General features: G+C 46.2%; 1 protein-coding gene across 1 annotated transcript in view; it reads left to right on the top strand.

The window, feature by feature from the left end:
- Window positions 1-24,767, top strand: part of LOC128436258 (protein NLRC5-like) — a 426,728-nt gene that overhangs the window by 262,442 nt on the left and 139,519 nt on the right. Inside the window, 2 exon segments of the mRNA XM_053418014.1 lie at window positions 9,139-9,312; window positions 9,675-9,848. Coding sequence (XP_053273989.1) covers window positions 9,139-9,312; window positions 9,675-9,848 — 348 coding nt within the window.

The raw sequence follows: 24,767 nt of genomic DNA on the forward strand, positions 1-24,767 counted from the left end.
GGTGCTCTGGCTCTTTGCTGACACCTTGTGGTCAAACACTGGTACTGTTTCTACTTGGATCATTTCATACATCGAACACTCGTCTAGTCAGAGAAAAGAAGGGGATGCAAATCTCAGCAGTTATTGAAATACACAACGGTCAAATGATGCATCACAATGCAGCTGTATTTCTATAGATCTATAATCCACACTGTGACTGGACTGTATGAATGTGACCTGACGTGGCAGAGTTCTGCAGATGGAGTCACACATTCAGCTCCAACACCAAATATAACAACCTTCAACTCACAGAGGAAACATGGGTTTGAGCTCAGGCTTCATTTGATGGAGTTGGGCCGTTTGGGAGTTTTCCACATTTTAACAAACTATTGACGAATCAGACCGATCTCAAGGAAACACGTCTTCATCGAGTTCATATGATGAAGACGTGTTTGACTCCAGAGTTTCTGAGGCTCATTTAAACATCATGATGAATCTCATTGTACGGCTCAGTCCCAGGAGACGCTCCCAGTCAGGACTCAGTGTGAAAGTGAAGATCTGGATTCATGATCCCACACCGTCCATTATGAACTAAATACATGATCCTAAGATTGTCATCGACATCAAAACCATCAAAATAAAACAATTGGACTTTGAACAGGTTGTTTTTCAAGAGTGAACTGGTTCCACAGGGAGGAGGAGCCTGAGAACAGGGAAGTGTCAGACTCCATTTTCACCTGGACGAGCAGAAGGAAGGAAAGTGAGCAGGTGAGTGTGAACACAACTTTCTGAAAGTTTTACTGTCTCACTCTCACACCTGCTGTTAACATCCGTCTGCTGATCACATGACTCTAAGTTTGTCAGTTCACACCTGGTGACAGACGTCATGTGATCGGATCCCAGAGACAGATGTGAACAGCAGGTCTGGATCAAAGAGCCTTCAAAGGACTAATTAACAGAGTTAACTCACAGCTTCACTTTTTATCTTCATCTGTTCATCAAGTGTTTAATAACACAACGTGTTTTCACAATCATACGTTACAGTCACCTGAGTGTGTGTGTGTGTGTGTGTGTGTGTGTGTGTGTGTGTGCGTGTGTGTGTGTGGGGGGGGGGGGTTGTCCCTGCTGGGTATTTTTGGGTGTGTTTCTTGAACTTGTTTGTCCTGATTCCTGTGACATCAGGGAAATAGGAAGTGACACAATTTGTAGAGAGAGAGAGACACAGCCTACCCCCAACATCTGGTTCTTCCTGCTCTTCCAGTTGGCCAGTTTAACCAAACAGGAAGTTAACCAGGACGATCGTTTCTCTGTTTCTTTTTTTGTATTTAGGCCCAAAAACAAACAAAGGGAGAGACAAATTCTCCCCCAGAGCCTCCACCCACTGATGCAGTTGTCTAAATAAACCCTCTAGTGGAGGACAAGTCACCACTAGGTGCTCTAGAGTCTCCCTGACACCACAGAAACCACATCCCTCCCCAGCGCTCGGGTCCAGGTGAGCTCTGTGTCTGTTTGTAGCTAAAGCTCCATGAATAATCCTCCACTGGAGGTCACCCACCCGTTTTTCAACAGGAAGTTTATACAGGACCCTCCACCTGCCTTCAGGGGTGTAGCCTGCAGCAGAATCCTCAGTCCACCTCATCTCCTTGACTCCAGCCAGAGAGTGAAGGTTCAGCACCTTCACACAGCTGACATGAAGCTGCTTCTTCCCAGAAGAGCTGAAAACACCCAGCACCGGTGTTTTGAAGGAAAGAAGCAGTCCACTCTCCTCTCTCTACCCGTCAGCAGCAGGGCTGACGATCAGAATCATCTCCTACCATAGAGCCACCGGGCACCGGGCCGCTACCACCCTCATCCCCGACCACAGTAGAACCTTTAACACCCGTGACCACCATTATATCTTCAGTGCTCACCTGTCCTGCTGTGCTCACCTGAGACACCGAGCCGCCTACAGCAGCGGACTCGTCCACCGGGCCCCCGGCAGCACCTACAGCCGGCGCGGAGCCGCCTGCCTCGCTGAGCTCCGGAGGAACAGCCTCCTCTCCCCCGGCAGCAACAGTAACCCCAGTGGGCCCCGCCGCGTGCTGTCTGCGGGGACATGAGATCCGCTTGTGACCCACCTCCCCACAGTCGGCAACGACTCTGGACGCGTGTCGGTCCCTTCTCGCAGATCACTTCAGCTATGGCGCCCGCTGGAGGAACCCTCCGTTCCCGGGGGGCCCCTCCGGCGGTTTCTAATAAAGTGAGTGATGGCAAAACCGGTTTTCATTTTTATGTTGAGGCAGCGGGGGTGTTGTCGGCAGCTGCTGAATGTAACTAATAAAGTAACTTGTAATCTAACTTAGTTACTTTTAATCTCAAGTAATCTGTAAAGTAACTGTGGCAACACTGTACGTGATGCGTAGGAGATGTTCCCGTACCCCACCTGCTCTCCTACCGCCAACAACACCTGCTCCACCGAGACGTCCTGCTCCGGGACCAGCCTCACTCCGTGTCTAAGAGACAAGGACAGCGGCCCAAAGGACGCCATCCCGCCGCGAACACACGGCTCACTCACCACCAAACAGTCATAGACACACTAACAATACAACAACTAACAACTACACAATCATACAAACACACAGTTTAGAATATAACTAGAGCAATTTGCGAAAAATCGACCAACTCTCACACGCTCAACAAAACTCCACCAACAAACTCCCAGAATGTACTGAGAGAGAGAGCCTATCGTCCTTCACCTGAAGTTTTTTTACTTTTAATATACAGTTGCAATTAGATATATTCAACCCCCTCACCTCAAAAGACATTATAGTGATGTAGATGACAGATTATGCCAATAGATGACAAAAAACTCATTAAACAACAAAAGATATGTATTGATACATATTTGAGTAACAGAAGTTGAATTAACTTTGAAGTTCGAATGAAAAATGTAACTCTTAACACATGTGCGTGTTCAGTATCATTCAACCCCCCAGCTTCAGTACTTTGTGATGCATCCTCTAGCTTTTATAACTTCTACCAAACGTTTTCTGTAAGTGCGGACAAGCATATTACACCTCTCGATCAGAATCTTTGCCCATTTTTCAAGTGCAAAAGCCTCAAGATCAGTGATGTTTGATGGCTTCCGTGCTGCAACTGCCTTCTTTAAATCCATGCAAAGATTTTCATTCAGATTTTAATCTGGTGACTGTGAATGCCACTCCAGGACGTTCCAGGAGCTTTTTCTCAACCAAGCTTTGCTTGACTTGGAATTGGGCTTTGGGTCATTGTCTTGCTGGAAAGTCCAATGATCACCAAGGTTTAATTTGTAAACAGAAGGCATCACATTCCTCCTTAAAAAGCGCCTGGTATTTCTGAGAATCCATGATGCCAGCTACACGATCAAGATTGACAGTTCCTGCCGCTGAAAAACAGCACAACATCATCAATGACCCACCATCAGGCTTGACCTTGGGGATTCTTCTGGTCATAAGCTTGGCCTTTCACATGCCAGACTTCGGCTGGTCCATATGTCCAAATAGTTCCAGTTCGGTTTCATCAGTCCATAGAACTGTCACCCAAAACTCAGTCGTCTTATCCAAATTCCTCCTGGCATATTCTAGTCGACTTTTGATGTTGCTTGAGGTCAAGAGCTGAGTGCGTCTTGGAGTCCGGCCGTGAAGTCCTTTATTATTCAGTGCACGTCTTATAGTTGCCACTGAAGCACTTGTACCAGCCTTCATCAGGTCATCCTGTAGGTGTCTTGCAGTCACACAGGGGTTTATCTGAGTTGTTCTGACTAAGTGGCTGAGGACCCTTGATGAAATGTTGGGCTTTCTTCGACGGCCAGGCAGGTTTGAAGCTGCTCCATAAGTTTTAAACTTCATTATAATGCTCCCAATGGTGTCTCTTGGAATATACATTTTTGGGAAATCTTCTTATACCCAAGGCCCTTCAGGTTTGAGGAAATTATCTCCGGTCTCTGCTTTTGTGGAAGCTCCTTTGTTTTTCCCATGGTTGCAACTCACCTTGAATGCCTTCAAGGTCAGGTTTATATTTGCATCACAGCTGAAGCAAATGATGGATCATTATAGAGTTGAGGCCATAAAAACTGTCAGACACCTTTAAAAACAACAATATTATATAGGGGTTGAATAATTGTGACATGGCTATCTTAACAAAATATACTGTTACACACGTAATACTATATCATGCATTTTTTGTGTTGATTTTATGTATCACTCAATTCGTAAAGAAGTCATCCGAAGCAAAATCTTGCTCTTTGAAAAAACTGTAATTGATAAATCCTTAAAATCTTTTGGGGGTTGAATGTTTCTGATTGCAACTGTAACTACAGACTTCCTGAGGTTTCTGATGTGATCACTGTTTTTCCTTGTATATAAGTATTCCTGTGTACTCAAATGAAAACCAGTACTACACACTATGAAGCCCTGCATCAATTTCACTATTAAAACATAAAAAAATAAACGAATTTATTCAGTTGACAGAAACGCTGGAGTGCTTTTATTTTGAAATTGGTAGGCTACAGGAAGTGTTGCAAATATTTGTGTTTGCTATGTTTTCAACAGATAAACATTGAAACTGGTGTGAAAGATCATTTCACTGTGTTCTGCTGTAAACTGAGCAAAGAACCAGAAGGAAATAGACCAGACCTTGAATATCTAGAAGAGCAGCGTGGCCTGAACCACAACTGAGCCGCAGCCGGTGCAACATGGACGAGGACACTTCAGAGCAAGTTGGACCCTCAACCACAAAGTAAGAGACCTGCTACAAACATGTGAAGCTCCAAACTGAATCCTCACAGAATGAACCAGTGACTGATGTGTTCTGAATAAAAACATGTTTGTGTTTGCAGAGGTCAGGACCAGAGACTGAGAGCAGAGTCTCCAGGGTCCAGCTGTCTGTCTCTGAAGAGTGACCGGTCCATGGCTCCTCCTCCTTTCTTCAGTAAAGAACCTGGACCTTCACACACAGAGTAAGAGACTGTTTCTACAGGGACCTGCTCTGAAGAGGATCTAGTTTCCTCTAGTGTGGCCCCTGCATTAGGACACAGCTTCATTGAAGTTGGTGACTAATCTCTCAGAATCACTCAAAGAGCTCAGACCTCCACCAAGAACCAACACGCTCCTTATGAAACCACTTTGAAATCCACTAGAGACTCATTTTGATTTGGATCTGCACCAAATTCCACACACTGGTAAACATCAGTCCTCTGAACATGTCTGGGAAAGAGGACCCCCCCCCCCCCCCCTCCCCCAATCTGGTTCACAGACCACAACCTTCCACCAAGTTTACTGGTAATCTGTCGTTTTTTATAATCCCACTAACGAACCAACCACCACACAAACATACTGGGTGAAAACAAAACCTCCTTGACAGAAGTGATGACAACCTGTGACTGTGACATGTGAGTTGTCAGGACATGTCTTCACAGGGAGAGGAAGAGGAGTCATGTTTCTGAGGAGGAGCAGTCGTCCTGCTGTGCTTCCTGTCAGGACGTCCTGAAGGATCCAGTCTCCACCAGCTGTGGACACTGGTTCTGCAGACGGTGCATCACCTCATACTGGGACCAGTCTGGTTCTTCAGGAGACTCCTCCTGTCCCCAGTGTGGAAAAAGATCCAGAACAGGAGCTGGAGGTCAGACAGCCGGTCAGAGCAGCACTGTACATGTGTCTGCTGATGTCTTCACTTCTGACAACAGCACATGTGGTTTTATTTTGTTCCTTCATACAGCATCAACATTTAACATCGTTAGAAAAGCACAAAGTTAAAAAGCTTTTATTTTCTGTAGTTTTTCTGTATCTGATGAAAACAATCAGCAGATTCTCAGATTCTCTGTCTCTCACATTGTTTCTTGTCTTTCAGCAGATCGTGGTCTGCAGGAGGTTTCAGATGAACATAAGCTCAGTGTGAGGAGGAGATGTGAACATGTGACTGAAGGAAGTGATGAAACAGGAAGTAGAACCCTCCTCAACAGGATCTACACTGAGCTCTACATCACAGAGGGACAGAGTGAAGAGGTTAATACTCAACATGAGGTGAGGCAGCTTGAGACGGCTTCCAAGATGAAGATCCTCCACGACACTCCCATCAAGGTCCACGACATCTTTAAAGCCTCCACTGACCAGCAGAGCAGCATCAGAGTCGTCCTGACCAACGGAGTCGCTGGCGTTGGAAAAACCTTCTCGGTGCAGAAGTTCACTCTGGACTGGGCAGAGGGTTTAGAGAACCAGGATGTGGGTCTGCTGGCTGTGCTTTCGTTCAGGGAGCTGAACCTGGTGAAGGACCAGCAGCACAGTCTTCTCACGCTGCTCCATGTTTTCCATCCAGAGTTACAGAAGCTCACTGCAGAGACGCTCGCTGTCTGTAAACCTTTGTTCATCTTTGACGGCCTGGATGAAAGCAGACCTTCTCTGGACTTCAACCACAGGGAGCTTGTGTCTGAGGTCACACAGAGGTCATCAGTCAACGTGCTGCTGACAAACCTCATCCGGGGGAATCTGCTTCCCTCGGCTCTCGTCTGGATAACCTCCAGACCTGCGGCGGCCAATCAGATCCCTCCTGCATGTGTTGACAGGGTCACAGAAGTACGAGGCTTCACTGAGGCCCAGAAGGAGGAGTACTTCAGGAGGAGATTCAGTGATGAAGAGCTGTGCAGCAGAATCATCTCACACATCAAGACGTCCAGGAGCCTCCACATCATGTGTCAAATCCCAGTCTTCTGCTGGATCAGTGCTACAGTTCTGGAGCACATGTTGACCACAGACCAGAGAGGAGAGCTGCCCAAGACCCTGACTGACCTGTACTCACACTTCCTGCTGGTTCAGACAAAGAGGAAGAACAACAAGTACGGTGAGGGACATGAGACGAGTCCACAGCAGCTGACGGAGGCTGACAGGGACGTTCTCCTGAAGCTGGGGAGGCTGGCACTGAAACATCTGGAGGAAGGAAACATCATGTTCTACCAAGAAGACCTGGAGCAGTGTGGTCTTAATGTCACAGAGGCCTCGGTGTACTCAGGAGTTTGTACTGAGATCTTCAGAAGAGAGTGTGTGATCTTCCAGAAATCAGTCTACTGCTTTGTTCATCTGAGCGTTCAGGAGTTTCTGGCTGCAGTCTACATGTTCCACTGTTACACTGAGAGGAACAGAAGAGAACTCAACAACTTCTTGGGAACATATGGGAAAACAGACAGTACCTTCTCCCTGGAGGACCTCCTGAAGAGAACCATGGAGAAATCCCTCACCAGTACAAATGGTCATCTGGACCTGTTTGTTCGCTTCCTTCACGGCCTCAGTCTGGAGTCCAACCAGAGAGTCTTAGGAGGCCTGCTGGGTCGGACAGAGAACAATCCAGAGATCATCCAGAGAGTCATCAACAACCTGAAGGAGATGAAGAGTTATGACATTTCTCCTGACAGAAGCATCAACATCTTCCACTGTCTGACTGAGATGAACGACCACTCAGTTCATCAGCAGATGAAACAGTTCCTGACTTCAGAGAACAGATCAAAGGAGAAACTCTCTGAGATCCACTGCTCAGCTCTGGCCTACATGCTGCAGATGTCAGAGGAGGTTCTGGATGAGTTGGACCTGAAGAAGTTCAACACATCAAAACAGGGTCGACGGAGACTGATCCCAGCTGTGAGGAACTGCAAGAAGTTTATGTGAGTCCAGTCATGATCAATAACATGTTCAATCAGTGGAGATGAGTCGTTCTTCAAATACACTCAGTGTGTGTGTGTGTGTGTGTGTCTGTGTTATTATTATTATGTATATAAACATTCTCATTGTTCTCATGTACATTTGAGAACAACTAGATCAGATGTGGAGAGTGAAATCCAATGTGATGACCATGTGGGGTCCAAGGAGATTATTGTATATACTGTGTATATATATATTTATATATATATATGATCACACAGCACAGAGTGAGGAGACGATCACTGAATCACTGACGGTTCCTTGAAACTGAAGAAGCAGGAAATATAGTTTATTCTTCTTTCTTGTGAAACCAGAGTTCCCACTCTGCGTTTGTCCTCCACCACCAACCAGTGCAGTGTCCGTCCCTCCAGGTTCCTGACATGTTGACTTCACAATAATATGAGGTCACTGTGACCTTTGACCTTTGACCACTGAAATCTAATCAGTTTCTCTTTGAGTCAAAATGTGAAGAAATCCACTGAAGACAGACTTGAGATATCATGTTCAAGAGGCAATGAACATGTTCTGTGACCTTGACCTTTGACCTCTGACCTTTGACCACTTGAATCTAATGAGTTCCTCTGTTAGTCTGAATGAACGCTTGAACCAAATCAGAAAGGATTCTCTTGAGGAGTTTTTAACAAAGAGGGGATTTACCAGGGTGACGGTCACATGATCACGTTTTGTATGAATGTTGTGTTTTCTGATTTATTTCTCACAGATTTGATATTTTCTTTAATTACAGACTCGGTGATTGTGAACTCTCAGAGACTCACTGGGAAGTCGTGGCCTCAGCTCTGAAGTCAGACCCCTCACATCTGAGAGAACTGGATCTGAGCTTCAACGAGCTGCAGGATTCAGGAGTGAAGCTGCTGTGTTCTGGACTGGAGAGTCCAAACTGTCGACTGGAGACTCTGACGTATTTAAATCCTTCTTCACTTTTCAGACTTTCTTTCTTATTGGGTCATCATTTATTTAAATTGTCTCAGTTCTGCTCTGCTCACTGTTCCTCAGTCATCTGTCACTCACCCAGCCTGTCAGTCACGTCCACCTCATCAACTCCATTCACCTGCACTCACCTGCTCCTGATCACTAAGAAAGTGTCAGTAAATAACATGTGGACTGAGGCCGAGCACTCGTCCTCCTCAGGTTTTCAAAATAAGACACATTCTTATTGAAACACGTTGGACAGTTGATAAGTATAGAAACAAACAGGAAGTGACTGTCAGGAGCCATCTCTACTTTAAACAGTGTTTAATTACACAAACCTGCTCAGTGACCAACACACAGAGAAGAAGCTGATGAATGAAACAATGGTCCAACATGTCTGATCTGATATTTATCTTCAGGTCACAGACTGGACTGAGGTCAGCAGCATGTTGAGAGTCTGTGTTGACATGATGACGATCCACAACAACAGGAGGACACATTCTAATATTCATATTTCTTTATCCAGGTTGAGTCTCTGCAGTCTGTCAGAGATCAGCTGGTCTTCTCTGGCTTCAGCTCTGAGGTCAAACCCCTCTCATTTGAGAGAACTGGATCTGAGACACAACAACCTGCAGGACTCAGGAGTGAAGGAGCTGTGTGGTTTTCTACAGAGTCCAACCTGTCGACTGGAGACTCTGGGGTCAGTTCACTGACTGACTTTTGTAGATCTCATATCTATAAAACAGCATTTATACACAATTGATCTCATTTAACTACTTTATTCATAACTTGAATCCATTCATTAATTAATTTGTGAAGTTTTAAATATTCAGCTACTTGTTAAAACACTGAGTTTAGTTCTGGATTTCCTAAACTGATCTGCAGGACAGAGACCGGGTCCAAATAATCTATTTGTACTGAATCAGGACTCGTTTTTAGTCCAACATGTCTGATTTCATATTTATCTTCCATGTTATGAATCTGTGCTCACATGAATATGTGTCTGTTATTTTCACACATGAACTCAGTTTAATTTACAGTTAAGTTTTATTCTTTATCCAGGTTGATTGGCTGCAGACTGTCAGAGATCAGCTGTTCTTCTCTGGCTTCAGCTCTGAGGTCAAACCCCTCTCATCTGAGAGAACTGGATCTGAGTAGAAACAACCTGCAGGACTCAGGAGTGAAGGAGCTTCTTGATCTACAGCAGAGTTCAACCTGTCGACTGGAGACTCTGAGGTCAGTAGATGGTTGGAGTCAGTCCACGCTGCTTTCATCAGTATGTTATGTGGCATCACAAGGGGGCGGGTTGTAGAGGGGCATTATGTGCCTCACTCTGGGAGTTGCTACCTCCCCACAAGATGGCTGCCGGGAGGACTGCATCTCCCAGAAGGCACTGCTGGGGGAAGTGCCAAGGTCTCCCTCATTAAAGCCGGAGCTCAGGTGTGCGGGGAGGAGAGGAGAACAAAGGAGTGGAGGCCACCACACAGCAGGGAGCCGGAGAAGGAGACCTGGACTAAGATGTTGTGGAAAGGAACCCCCTGATAAAGGAGTGGACGGAGGACTTATAATTATACTTTGAGGAACTTGATGTTTTGCCTCCGGAGAGACTTTTTGTGAACTTAATAAACCAGAATTGGTTTGAAACCCTTTGTAAGTCTTCTCTTTGCTTCTGTGACGCACTGCCCTACTCCCTTTTTTAGTGGTTAAACCTACTGTGATACCACATGTGGTGGAGAATGTGGGCATGGGGCGTAGGTGCGAATGAGCAAAAGTGAAGAAATCGACGCCTTAGTGGAACTTTTTTCAGGACTTCACACTGCGGATACAGAAAACCAAATGGAGCAATTGTTGCAGATGATGGTGGAGGGCCAGAGAGTTCAACAGGAAATGAACACGGCTTTGCTGCAACAACAAGTACGGGCAAATCAACTCAAAGAGCAGGAGCTACTACAAAACAGGTCATCACCCCGGGCAAGTGATTTCATTTCTAAGTTGGGAATAACGGATGATGTTGAAGCTTACCTCCATGCCTTCGAGGCCACAGCCGCTCGAGAGCGTTGGGAGAAATCAACCTGGGTAGGAATTGTGGCTCCTTTTTTGTCAGGGGAGGCTCTTAAAGCTTTTCGCGATGTGGAATCGAGTATTGGGCAGGATTCTGAGAAATTAAAGGAAGAAATACTGAGCCGCCAGGGCCTTACCAGGTTTAGTTTGGCGCAGCGGTTCCATGAATGGACATTTCAACCGGGTGCAGCCCCACGGTCACAAATGCATGAGTTGACCCGAGTAACAAACAGGTGGCTGGACCCGGGAAAAAACAGTCCAGCAGCAATTGTAGAGATCCTTCTCATCGACCGATATCTAAGGGCCCTGCCGTTTGAAACTAAAAAGGTTATCAGCCAGCAGAAGATAACAACAACCATGCAGTTAGTAGAAGCCGTAGAACAATATCAGGCAGCCATGGAAATGCTTCGTATCACCCGGAAAGAACCAACAGCTCTGGCTCCTGTTCGGCGTAGTGGTATTCATCCGGGAGTTACTCAACAGGATAGATCAGTAACTAGCTCACAGAGAAGAGGGCTTAACCCGTTCCAACAGCAACGAGGATCCTCAAACCCAGAACCTCGTCAGTGCTACCGCTGTGGCCAAATAGGGCATATTTCGTGGCAGTGTGAAAAACCGGACGAGCCAATGCCCACAGCTGCGTCCTCCAGCAGTCTGCAAGCAAACTTTGCTGCCCTCCTTGGGGAAAGTGTGGCCTGCAGACCGACCTGCCCTGTAACTGTGAATCAACGAGATGTAGAAGCATTGCTTGATTCGGGAAGTGCCCGAACCCTAGTTCAGGAGTCCGTGCTGGGAGCCGCCCCTCTAGCTCAAAGTGAATACGTCCCAGTCGTTTGTGTACATGGGGATACTAGGGAATATCCAACTGCCAGGGTGAGTCTAAAAACTACCAAAGGCACATTTGATGTTATAGTGGGGGTAATTAAGTCCCTCCCTGTCCCAATCCTGATCGGTCGTGATTGCCCAGCCTTCTACATGTTGTGGAAAGAGGCCGAAAAGAGGCGTAAGCAAGAACTAAGGCGACGTAAGTTTCCTGTCACCAAAGATAACAAGTTATGTGTCCATCCTTCCAAACCATGCGTTTCCCCATCTGTTGTGGCTCAAGTTTTTGCAGCAGACTCCAGTGGGGCAGATTCAGAACCGGAAGAGCCGGCCGACTCAGAGCTGCAACCCAGGCCAAGTGGCGATGAGGACGTGGAAGCGAAACCCCCACTGAAAGGTCAGTTTGGAACGGCCCAGATACAGGACCCTACCCTAAATAATGCCCTTAAAAATGTCCAGGTTGTGGAGGGAACCCTAGTGGGGCCTAGGCTAACCCGGTCATTTCCTCACTTTGCAGTCAAGAATGGTCTCTTGTATCAGGTCATTAAGTATCAGGATAAGGAAGTGGAGCAACTTCTTGTGCCAAGACCTCACCGTCCCACGGTTATGCAGTTAGCTCATACTCACATACTAGGGGCACACTTGGGGGTGGAAAAAACCAAGGAAAGAATATTGCAGAGGTTCTTTTGGCCTGGGATTCACAGGGAGGTAGAAAATTTCTGTCGCAGTTGCCCAGAGTGCCAGGTCACCGCTCCAAAACCAAGGTACAAGAGTCCTCTCATTCCCTTACCGATTATAGAGACTCCTTTCGAAAAGGTGGGGCTGGATATTGTAGGGCCACTACCAAAGAGTGCTCGGGGCCATCAGTACATCCTTGTCCTGATGGACTACGCAACCAGGTATCCAGAAGCCATTCCTCTCAGAAAAGCTAATGCTAGACAAATAGCAAATGAGCTATTCCTCCTCAGCACTAGGGTAGGATTACCAAAAGAAATACTGACGGACCAAGGGACTCCCTTTATGTCCCGGGTCATGAGACAGTGGTGTGCCCTACTGCGAGTTAAACAGGTCCGAACATCTGTATACCATCCACAGACGGATGGATTAGTGGAGAGGTTCAACAAAACTCTTAAAACCATGCTAAGGAAAGCAGTTGGCCAGGATGGTAGAAATTGGGATCAGCTCATCCCCTACCTCCTGTTTGCAGTTAGGGAAGTTCCCCAGTCCTCCACGGGGTTTTCGCCCTTTGACCTTCTCTATTCCCACAAGCCAAGGGGACTGCTAGACATCGCCAAGGAGACCTGGGAGGAACAACCATGTCCCCATAGGACCATGATTGAACATGTGACAGCAATGCGCACCCGAATGGCAGCCATATTTCCCATTGTGAAGGAGCACATGGAGAAAGCACAAAGGGATCAAAGAGCTGTATATGACCGAACAGCCCAACCCAGGGAGTTCCAAACAGGGGACAGGGTCTTAGTTCTGGTGCCTATGGTAGAATGTAAATTCTTGGCTACCTGGCAGGGACCCTATGAAGTCATTGAGAAGGTGGGGAAAGTTAATTATAAAATACGACAACCTGGAAAGCGTAAAGGGGAGCAGATATACCATGTTAACCTCTTAAAAAAATGGCATGATAGAGAGACATTGTTTACTGGCTGTTTCCCAAGGGAGCAAAGAGAATTAGCCAGGGAAGCAGTGTGTTTTGGTCCCGAACTTTCCCCTCACCAGCTACAACAGGCAAAGGAGCTGGTGGAACGCAATCAAGATGTTTTCTCCTCCCTCCCGGGCTGCACACACCTGGTGGAGCATGAAGTACGCACCCCGGAAGGAAAGACTGTAAATCAAAGGCCGTATCGGGTACCAGAGGCCCGCAGGAAAGTCATTGAGGAGGAGGTAAGCAAGATGTTGGATCTGAATGTCATTGAAGAGTCGAAGAGTGCTTGGTCAAGCCCTATCGTCCTGGTGGCCAAGCCTGATAACACAATACGTTTCTGTAATGACTTTAGAAAGCTGAATGCTGTGTCCGAATTTGATGCCTACCCCATGCCTCGTGTGGACGAGCTCATTGAAAGCCTGGGTAATGCACGGTTCATAACCACTCTTGATCTCACCAAAGGCTATTGGCAGGTTCCTTTGTCAGCAGAGTCTAAGGAAAAAACAGCCTTCGCCACTCCAGGAGGTCTCTGGCAGTATCGGATGTTGCCTTTCGGTTTGGCCGGAGCACCTGCTAGCTTCCAACGCTTAATGGATCAGGTACTGAAACCTCATAAAGAATATGCTTCTGCGTACTTAGATGATGTGGTGATCCAGAGTCCTGACTGGGATAGTCACTTACCTCGGGTGGAGAAAGTCCTGGATTCTATAAGAGAAGCAGGCTTGACGGCGAACCCGAAAAAATGCAAGCTGGCCTACAGTGAGACCAACTACCTGGGATATACCATTGGCAGAGGCCTCGTCAAGCCGCAGGAGGCAAAACTGGCTGCCATCCAGGAGTGGCCAATCCCATTGACGAAGAAGCAGGTGAGATCGTTTGTAGGCCTGGCAAATTATTACAGAAGATTCATTCCTGAGTTTGCTAGGATAGCTGCTCCCCTCACAGATCTGACAACAAAGAAGCACTCGAGGATGGTGAAGTGGACCCCGGAAGCAGAGGAAGCCTTTTGCAATCTGAAGAGGGCCTTATGTTCAAAGCCGGTACTCATGGCTCCGGACTTCAGTAAGGAGTTTGTGGTCCAGGCAGATGCCTCTGAGGTGGGTCTGGGGGCTGTCCTGTCCCAGATTCATGAGGGTGAGGAACATCCAGTGCTTTATTTAAGTCGCAAGTTGCTGCCAAGAGAGAGGAACTACGCCACGGTGGAGAAGGAAGGTTTGGCAATAAAATGGGCCCTAGAAACGCTCAAGTACTATCTGTTGGGGAGGAGGTTCACCCTCGTAACAGATCATACTCCATTACAGTGGATGGCAAAAAACAAGGAAACTAACAGTAGAGTAACCAGGTGGTTTTTAGGGCTCCAACCTTTTAACTTCTCTGTCATTCACAGACCCGGTCGCAGTCATGGAAATGCTGACGCACTATCCCGCCGTGATGCCTTTTGGTCTTCATTCAACCTGCCGAGGACGTCAGGTCCGGGGGGAGGGATGTGTGGCATCACAAGGGGGCGGGTTGTAGAGGGGCATTATGTGCCTCACTCTGGGAGTTGCTACCTCCCCACAAGATGGCTGCCGGGAGGACTGCATCTCCCAGAAGGCACTGCTGGGGGAAGTGCCAAGGTCTCCCTCATTAAAGCCGGAGCTCAGGTGTGCGGGGAGGAGAGGAGAACAAAGGAGTGGAGGCCACCACACAGCAGGGAGCCGGAGAAGGAGACCTGGACTAAGATGTTGTGGAAAGGAACCCCCTGATAAAGGAGTGGACGGAGGACTTATAATTATACTTTGAGGAACTTGATGTTTTGCCTCCGGAGAGACTTTTTGTGAACTTAATAAACCAGAATTGGTTTGAAACCCTTTGTAAGTCTTCTCTTTGCTTCTGTGACGCACTGCCCTACTCCCTTTTTTAGTGGTTAAACCTACTGTGATACCACAGTTACTAAACACAGTCAGTATCACAGATCCAGGGTCTGTGCTACCAAGCAGGATTTGTGGTTATCAGGTTCACTTCAGGTTTAGTTTTTTCAGTTCTACGAAGCTCGTCCACTTCTTAACCAGGTCAATCACCATGGTAACTTCTGATGAACGGCTAACCTGCTCCAGGTTAAGTTGGAGATCAACCCGTATAGAAGCTCCGCCCACTGACCACAGTGACTCTACACTGTTGTGTGGTGCACACTCTCCTTAAAGGGATGGATAAGGGAAGTTTAAATCAACGTCTGGTTGGTTCAGTTGATCTCTAACTCACCCAGAACATCTCAATGTCTCCAGACTCATCCTGTCCCCAAAACACCAGATGACCTCAGCTTCCTGGAGACAGGTCCAAGTGTGTGTCCTCAGAGACAGTGTGTCCTCAGAGTCAGTGAGACAGTGTGTGTCCTCAAAGTCAGTTTGTGTTCTCAGAGACAGTGAGACAGTGTGTGTCCTCAGAGTCAGTGAGACAGTGTGTGTCCTCAGAGTCAGTGAGACAGTGTGTGTCTTCTTCTCTTCCACTCGTCTTGTTAGTAAACAACAGATTCAGATCTCGTGGCCTCGAGTTATTTATCTCGTTCACACGTTATTATGTCGTGGTCACGTAATATATTTTTACCAGATGCCACCAGGGGGCGCTGTAACTTACACATTGACACGATCCAGATGTTTTACCAGCTGTTCTTCCTGCATTTAGCAGCTGTGACTGAGTTTCTTTTATTCTGGATCATGTGTTTGTTCTCCTCTGATTTTTATTATAGAACAGTTTGATCCTGGTTGTGAAATATGAGGCTCTGCTGTCAGTCAAACTGTCCATGTCTGTGATTGGTCATACACAGTAAACCCCGCCCCTTTTATGTGCACGCTCAGATCTCGATGAGGAAAACCTGAGTTAACTTAACGAGTTGATAACCAGCGTCATGTGACCACTTAGCCTGACTGTGTCTGTCAGGTTCAGTTGAGCTGATCTCAGAAAGATCTCCTGGACATGTTGAAGTGTCTTCGTAGTTCAGGCCTCAGTGTTTCCTCAGTGAAGCTGTGAGAGGACAATGAGGACAGACGTCAGGATTGGACAGAGACACAGAGAGACCACAGTCGGCCAATCAGACGAGCCACAAGCTGCTTGGGATCATGTGACTGAGTTGACGTGAAGACGACAGTTGTTGTTGTTTTCATGTGAACAGGAAGTGAAGCTGGACCACAGCTGACAGCCTCACACGAGGGACAGAGACGGTGTCGTCTTCATCTGATCTGAGACAGTTTGTCCTCTCACTTCATCAGTGAAGAACTGATCAGGTGGATCTTTGTCACAGCTCTGAGATCAGTGGGACTGAAGCCTCTCCTCATCACATGGTAACCAGGAGCTCTTTATACAGAGCAGAACCTCTGCTGAGGTCCATCTGTCTCATCTGGTCCCAGTTTGTCAGAAGCAGATGTTCATCAACACACAGTGAAACATGGCTTCACCTGTAACAGCAGTAAATCCACCTCTCAGGTGTCCACTCTGCACTTTGACATGCAGAGGACACACACTGAGCTCTTAGCGTGTTCATTCCAACACGTGAACATGAAGCAGAGAGGAAGCTGCTCCACCTCTGAACAGGACTGAAGTCCCTGCTGCTCTTTCTACTGGATGAGCTGCATCACTGACTCACAGCTGATGAAGTGAGTCTCTGTGACACTGATGTCTTCTTCTCTCAACAGGTGGAAGTGGCCTTAGTGGAGCAGAGTGTGAAGAGGACAGTGTGTGTGGACGGAGGCTGAGCTGTGTCCTGAGGATCCAGAGGCTGAAGCAGCAGCAGCTTGTGTGTAGTCTCCAATCTACACAACCCCTAATCTGCATGTGTGTGTGAGATGAAGCCGGAGCACCTGGAGAAAACACTGGGAGAACATGCAGACTCCACACAGGAAGACCCCATCTGAACCGGATTCAAACCAGCAACCTTCCTGCCCCGATTATGTTTATTCACATGAAGAATGTGTTTATTGAAATGACACAACACAAGCAGAATATATAAACCCTCTATAAAGAGTCACATACAGTGTGTTTAAGTTTGTCTTTATTATTGTCCACCTTTGTCCCTCAGTGTGTCTCCATGTGTGTAGAACCACATTCTGTGTATATGTTTGTTTATGATCTTAAAGTTCCTGGATTCACGTCACAAATTGATTTAGTTCAACACAAAGTTCAACACATTGAAATCACTTTGAGTTTAAAATCAGAGTTTTGTCTTTGACACAAAAGATCAAAACTCTGGACTTAAAAATGGGACGTTTTCATTTCTGCATCAGGTGCAGAGCGGTGGTGGCTTTTCTACTTTTGACCCACAGGTGGCGCTGCAGTATAACAGCAGCACATCCCAGTCAAAGCCTTTATATTCAGTCTATGAGTCAAACACATGGATCATTTCCTCTGTGACAAACCAGATGTAACGAGAAGAAAAACATCTCAGAGAGAAAAGTTCTGTTTCTACTTGTTTCTGCTTTAATGCTCAATAAACATCCTTCCACCGACTTCACTGGAATCATGACTCAGCTTTTCTTTCCTCTTCAAACAAACTGATGGAAACATCTCGTCCTTGGTGCAGGTAAAAGAACAAAATCACCAGTTTGACATAATGGAAACCAGCAGAAGAAAAGTGAATGAGACATTTACAGAATGAAGAAGAGTCGATGAAGAGCAGAGCATCTTTAAGTCTCTGAGGAAACTGTTTAATAAACATTTTACCATATTTAATAGAAAACTGACCCGAGGACACTTTATACAAACGTAGATGAAGATTCTTGTTGTACGTTCTCGACCACCACCTCAGAACAACCACCAGGGGGAGACTGTAGCAGGCCTCTGGGAACAGCTGCATGCTGGGAAATAATTGATGATGGGAGGTTCACAGCAGAGACAAGGGACAGAAAGTGTCTGAGAGATGATGTCCTGAAGACAGTGGCTCCTCCTTCATCTCCTCACTCCAGCATTGAGCTTTGACTGTGTCTGAGGTCATAGGTTCTTCCCCACCTTCATGTGTCATGTCCCATAAAATGTATAATCATATTCATATTCCTGTTTACATGCTATGACATTACGTCTTCTACTTGTTTACGCTCAGACTCATGTGTCCTCATTGGTTTGTTACTGTTGTCTGTTGATGTCACAAAATGCTGTGACAAGTCCAACGGAAGTTAAAACGTGATTAAGACGTCACGTAACGAGACAAAGGACAGAAGACAAAACACACGTCCACATTCTGAGTTTGACCTTATTCAGGTTAAAGTGATCAGAACATGCTGTTTACTTGTCAGTGTCTTATTCAGACTAATGTCTTCATCTGGTTAATATCAGACTGTTGGTTCCATGTGAACTTGTCGAGTGCCTTGCCCAAGGAGCCGGAGTTGAACCACCAACCTCCAGGTTCATGGATGACAGGCCTCAGTCTCTTGGGAGGGAATTTTCAACTGTTGTCTTGAAACTACTGGAAATGTGTGTAGTTTGATACAGACAGTATTTCATACTGAGAGCAGGCAACAAGGAAATATCATAAGACCTTAAAAAGGTGGAACCTATAAACCCTGTGGGGGGGGGGGGGACACAGCTGTGAAGGATTTCACTCTTTTAATGTCGTCTGTGCTTTATTACAATGATTCACCAGAAACATATCGAAAAGTAAAGTTACTAGAAAATATATAAAAACATAACAGGTGTTCAAATATAAAGGAGAATAAGTTTATGGTCGTCTTTGTTTTTTACAACATTGCAAGAGTTAGAAAATCGACTGTTGTCATATGAATTAATTATTAATGAATTAACACGAACGCTTCCCAATAACTGACTGATTTCAGTTCATTATTCCACAAACATGTGGAGACTGTTGTTGGATGAAATGTAGAAAGTGCAGAGTGAAGAAAAGAATGATTTTACGTAAGAAAGGTCGTTTATTCAGAGTAAAATACTGATTATAATAATATGAACACCTCAATCAACACCAGACCACAGCTCCAGTGAAACTTTACACTTCCCTTTGTTTCAACACTTCTCACTACGAAGCCCGACAGGAGTTAAAAATGACTTTTCTACCTGGAAAACAAGAAACCATGACGTGTGACAAATGGGAGTGGTAACAACACCTCCCCCCCCCCCCCCCCGACTTCTTTAATCACTAGTCTACTGTTGGTAAAAAAAATGCTATAAATACATCATATTTAACAAAGCGTAGAAAACAGATCAAGTATAAATAGGGAACTAACAGAAACAGATGGAGGGTTGGTGACTGTTGAAAACTGCTGCTCATGGTTTTCTCTTTATGTTTATATCTAATATCTACATCGATTACATCCAGTTCACAAAGACACCAACACGTCTATGCTCCTGTTTGTATCTGATGATGTACGAGTAGATGTCTGGAGGATTTCTCTGATTGTTGGATGACACATGGAAACTGTAGGTTGTCACAAATATGCATTTAAATCAACACTATGCAACTTTTCTAGCTGAAAGCAGCAGCTTGGTGAAAGTGAGTCTGATGTGTGATTGTGAACAAGAGAAAGTTTCCTCCTTCTCTCCCTGAGCGTCTGTTCTCTGTGACTCTGCTGAGTGGGTTCCATCTCCTGAGAGAACAACTGACTGAGAGTCACAGACACAACCAGCTGCAGCTGAAGAGTGAAGCTGAACTGAGATCAGTTACAAACACTCTGAAGTTATTAACAACCAGAGTTTATCTCCAATATTCAGCAGGAAACTGTGAAACATGAAGATTTGTTACAGCTGCAGCTCTTCAGGTTCAGGAAGCAGAGGATCATGGGTAATATTTCAGTTCAGTGAGTGGGACACGCGTCATCGCTCGAACACAGAGCCAAACAGAGTCAATCACCACATGTGGCCGCAGGGGGCGCTGTTGGTCAATACAAGTTGCACAGTGTTGTTAATATTCATCTATTTTATACAAACGTTTATTTTGAATCGTAGATTGTTGTCGCTGTTGTCTTTTAAAGGCAATAAGTAAACAAATGATTTATTTTTTACATCTTTACCAGAGAAGTGAATCCTAATCACAAGCTGTCAGATAAATGTGGTCCTCATCAAGGTGAAGATCAGCAGATCTACTGAAGGCCCCCAAGGCTTCGTGGAAACACTGGATGGTCCATTGATTAGAAGGGATTTCTGATTCCTGCTCTAAAGGATCTCTCCAGGATGTGCCCTCCTCTTCCTCCTCTTCCTCACTCTGTCCTTCTTCCTCTGTGGCGTCCTGGTCACTTCCTGGTGAGAAGCTGGTTCTCCAGCTGCTCCAGACGAGCAGTCATCCCAGCCAGTGGGCAGTTGATTAAGGAATAACAAACACACACATGAGTAGTTTCTGAACATCTCACAGAATAATTCACACTCATCTCTGACGTCGAGTCAAAGAAACATCATCTAACTGGTTTATATGGATCCAGTTCCTGACACATTCGATACCAGTTGGATGAATTTCTCTGTTTCCTGATTTGTATTCATCTCCATTGAATCTGTTTTTCAATGGACAGTGTAAAACATGAATATCTGGTGTTTCTCTTCTTCCTTCTGAACGAGCACCACTCAGGTGCCTCCATGTCCTGAGCTTCTCCTTCACACCTCCTTCACTCTGATGGAGCAGCTGCTGGGGACAACAGGCAGCGTTTTGAAAACATCACATGAGAAGATTCTTTTAGTTTCACATGGTCACAAACCTCAGTTTACTCTCTAACATCAGAGCAGCTGTTTGTTTCCAGATGTGTTTGAAAGGATATGTTTCTGTGTGAGCTGCTCCAGGCTGCTCATGGTGGCCTGCTGGAACTCCACCAGACTCTCACAGGCACACGGGTCCTTCACCTCGATCTCCCCCTGACTCTCCTCTGCACACACACGTCAGCACCATCATCCACATGGACGCACATGTCACCGTGTGGTCACCGCTTCTAGTTTCACTTCATGATACCATCGTGAGTCACTTCAACTGTTTGACCTTCACTTCACCACATCTGTCTCCGTGCTGCAGTGATTGGTCACTGATCAGGAAACACTGCTGCAGTTTAAACTTGTGTTTCAGGAGTAAATCATGATTTAGCCTGAATGTTCCTGGGACCAACTGAAAAGTTACATACTTGAAAACAAAGTTAAAAACGTCTGAGTTGCTCTTCTCTTGTTTCCATGTGGAATAAGGTTCATCTATGAATCTATAGTTATTCTCCCAACTGTTATGTCGCATCTTGGCCAGTAGATGGAGCCAAACAACAAGATATTAAATTACCCTGCCGGAATTATCTTCTTCTTCTCTGGGAATGGTTTCACATTTGAATTTTTAAAAAGGGGAAGTACTTTTTACATGATTGAGTAAAATATAAAGTATGAAAAGTTGAGCTGATCAATTCAGACTTTATCCAAATTAAGACGTAAAAAATGTTGAATGTCAAAAAAGAAAATGTCTTATCACAAAGAAATGTAATTGAGATTTGATATTTGACAGTTTAACCAATAACTTCTTAATCACAGATACAACCTTTTCTGAATTGTTAATTCTATGAAATAAAATATTTTATTATTGGCCAACAGATAATAAGTGTGTGGTGTTGTGTGTTGTGTTTGTCGTGTGGCTCCTGCACATTGTGAAGACGCAGCGTCCTCAGTGGAGGATTGTACCTGGACAGACGTTCAGCTTGAGGTTCTCAGCGATGGTGCTGATGGCCGTGAAGTCGCTGGTGTAATAGAAATGTTTCTCCACGGGTTCGGACGCGATCTCACGAAGCTCCTCCTCCACAGCTTTCCCCACGCCCACAGCGTACATGGTGATGCCTGCGTACGTGCACACAGAGACCGTTCATCTGCAGCCACTCATCAACTGACAGGTCCAGAGAACAGACCGTTCATCTGCAGCCACTCATCAACTGACAGGTCCAGAGAACAGACCGTTCATCTGCAGCCACTCATCAACTGACAGGTCCAGAGAACAGACCGTTCATCTGCAGCCACTCATCAACTGACAGGTCCAGAGAACAGACCGTTCATCTGCAGCCACTCATCAACTGACAGGTCCAGAGAACAGACCGTTCATCTGTAGCCACTCATCAACTGACAGGTCCAGAGAACAGACCGTAGATCCTGCGTGGACCCTCTCACCGCTCGAGTCTTACCAGCTTCTTTGGGCATCTTGGCGAACTCGGTGATGTCGTCCTGGGAGCGTCCGTCGGTGAAGACCAGTCCGATGCGGGGGATGTTGCGGCTGGCGGGACGAGCGCCCTCGGCCTCGGAGAAACTGTTCTCCAGCATGTGCTTCAGGGCCAGACCCGTCATCGTCCCTTTCTCCATGTACTCAACCTACACAGACACAGAGATGAGTGGACAGGTTCTTGTTAGTCTCAACCCACCGGGACGTCCCCCGCTGAAACCTGAAGTAACCATATTTGGGGGGAGCAGGGGGCGGAGCTCCAGGTCCACACTGGCTCCTCCTTCTGGACCTGCAGTCTACAGGTCTATGACTCTAACTGAAGTCAGGGACGTCCTGAGCAGAAGGTTCTCTTTGTATTCACCTGTTGGCGGCTCGTGAAATAAAATGTAGTGTGGACTGAGAGTTGTGTTAAAACTTTGATCTGAACTGTGTAATGATAATTTAAATGATCTCACTGTCTTCACGTGGCTCCAGAATGAAAGGTGGTTCTCAGGAGGCTTTTTAATACTTTCTCCACACGGAGTCTGACATGAAAACATTAAAGTGAAGATAACAAACACAGGTTCACCTTCATCACTGCAGCTTTGATCTCCTCAGCAGAGTGGTACATGTTGAGAGGAAACTCTGTCCTGACCCGGCTGGAGTACTGGACCAGACCCACTCTGGTGCCGTGAGTGGACACGTCCAGGGAGTCCACAACCTGAGACACAGGAGGAGGGGGGGGAGGGGGGGGGGGGGGGGGGGGGGAGAAGAGGAGGAGGTTAGGGATATTCACCTGACACACACACACACACACACACACTGTCCTGCAGGCAGTGGCTGGTGGCTCTAATCTAAGTCCACAGAAGGAGACACTGGAGACGGAGACAGAGGACACTTCCATGTTGCTCCTCTGGAGACAGAACTTGGTGAATACAGGTTGAAGTTTGTTGCTGAACTCTCAGGTTGATCCACTTCCTGTCAGTCACAGTTCCACCTCGTCGTCGCTCCAACAAAACAAAGTGTGTAACACACGATGATGTCATCACACTGCTCATTGTCAACATGAAGAAGAACCGAACCTGGTTGACGAACTTTTTGACCAGCTCAAAGTTCTGAGGGCGGACGCTCTTGGAGCCGTCGATCAGAAGCACCAGGTCGATGTTGGCCGACTTGCAGGCTGAAGGAGAAAGAGACGGAGACTTTGCTTCAGCTCCAGGGAAACTTGAAGGAAACACTTTGTTATATTATGAGAAAAAGTCCTGTCGTCTGTTAAATGAGGAAAATGAACGATCATAATACTCCATCATAGAAAAGCCTCTGTTACATACATGCTGCTGCCATCCAGCCTGATGAGTAAACTGTCATCCAACTTAATTCTGTTGGTAAACGTTCAGGCCTGATGTCAACTTTCATTCTATCAAGCTCTACTTGTTAACTTCTTTTGGTGGCATGTGTAGTTTGTAATGTGTGTGTGTGTGTGGTGGGTCTTTCCCAGTGATCAGTGTCCCTGCATCTGTCTCCTGCAGGACCCACAGGACCCCCCCCCCCCCCCCCCGGGCTGGGACAGACTCCATCCCTCCCTCATGCTGCAGGTGATGGAGACGGAGTGGACTCACTGCCGCAGCTCTTGCCGTCCTCCTGCAGCAGCTGCTCCTCTGGACACACACAGTAGAAGGATCCAGGAGTGTTGACACACTGGTGCTCACAGCCGTGCTGCACGCTGCTGCACAGGTCCATGTCTGCACACACACAGTTCCACCACACAAAGTTACACCTGCACAGACACACAACATGTACACACTCAGGAGTATTGTGTTACTGTGTTCACTGACTTGTGCAGGTCTTCTTGTCCTTGTTGAGTTTGAATCCTTTGTTGCAGTCGCAGGTGAAGGTGCCGGGTGCACTAATGCAGATCTGTTCACGGTCGTGTTTCCCCTCAGCACACAGGTCAATGGCTAAATGACACACACACACACACACACACACACACACACACACACACACACACACACACACACACACACACACACACACACAGCTTGTTATTTGCTGTTGTAATTACTTGTTAAAGGTTCTTGTTTGTAGTGAAAGTTTAACTGAAATGTGTGTTTTTGTTTGTTTCTGTGTCTTCAAGCATCAAATGCAAAAACCAAAACAATATATACATATAATAAATATATTGAGTTTATTTTAAAGTTATTTCACTAGAACAAACAAAGAGAAGAACTAATCTGATGACCAGAGACTCAGCTGCACTTTAATTGATCAGTTTTTTAGAAGTTAAAACAGAAAGTCACTGAGTCGTTTACCAGCTGAGCTCAACATCACTTCTCTTCCACTTGAGAAGAAGGATACAGGAGGAAGAGTGAGTCATGTGATAGATGCACCGAGTGTGTGTTTGTTGGTGTGTGTGTAGACACGTGTGCATGCGTGTGAGGGCCTGACTGACGTGTGCAGGTCTTCTTGTCCTCGTTGAGTGTGTGTCCTTCTCTGC

This window comes from Pleuronectes platessa, assembly GCF_947347685.1.
Source record: "Pleuronectes platessa chromosome 2 unlocalized genomic scaffold, fPlePla1.1 SUPER_2_unloc_1, whole genome shotgun sequence".
Classification (NCBI taxonomy): Eukaryota; Metazoa; Chordata; class Actinopteri; order Pleuronectiformes; family Pleuronectidae; genus Pleuronectes; species Pleuronectes platessa.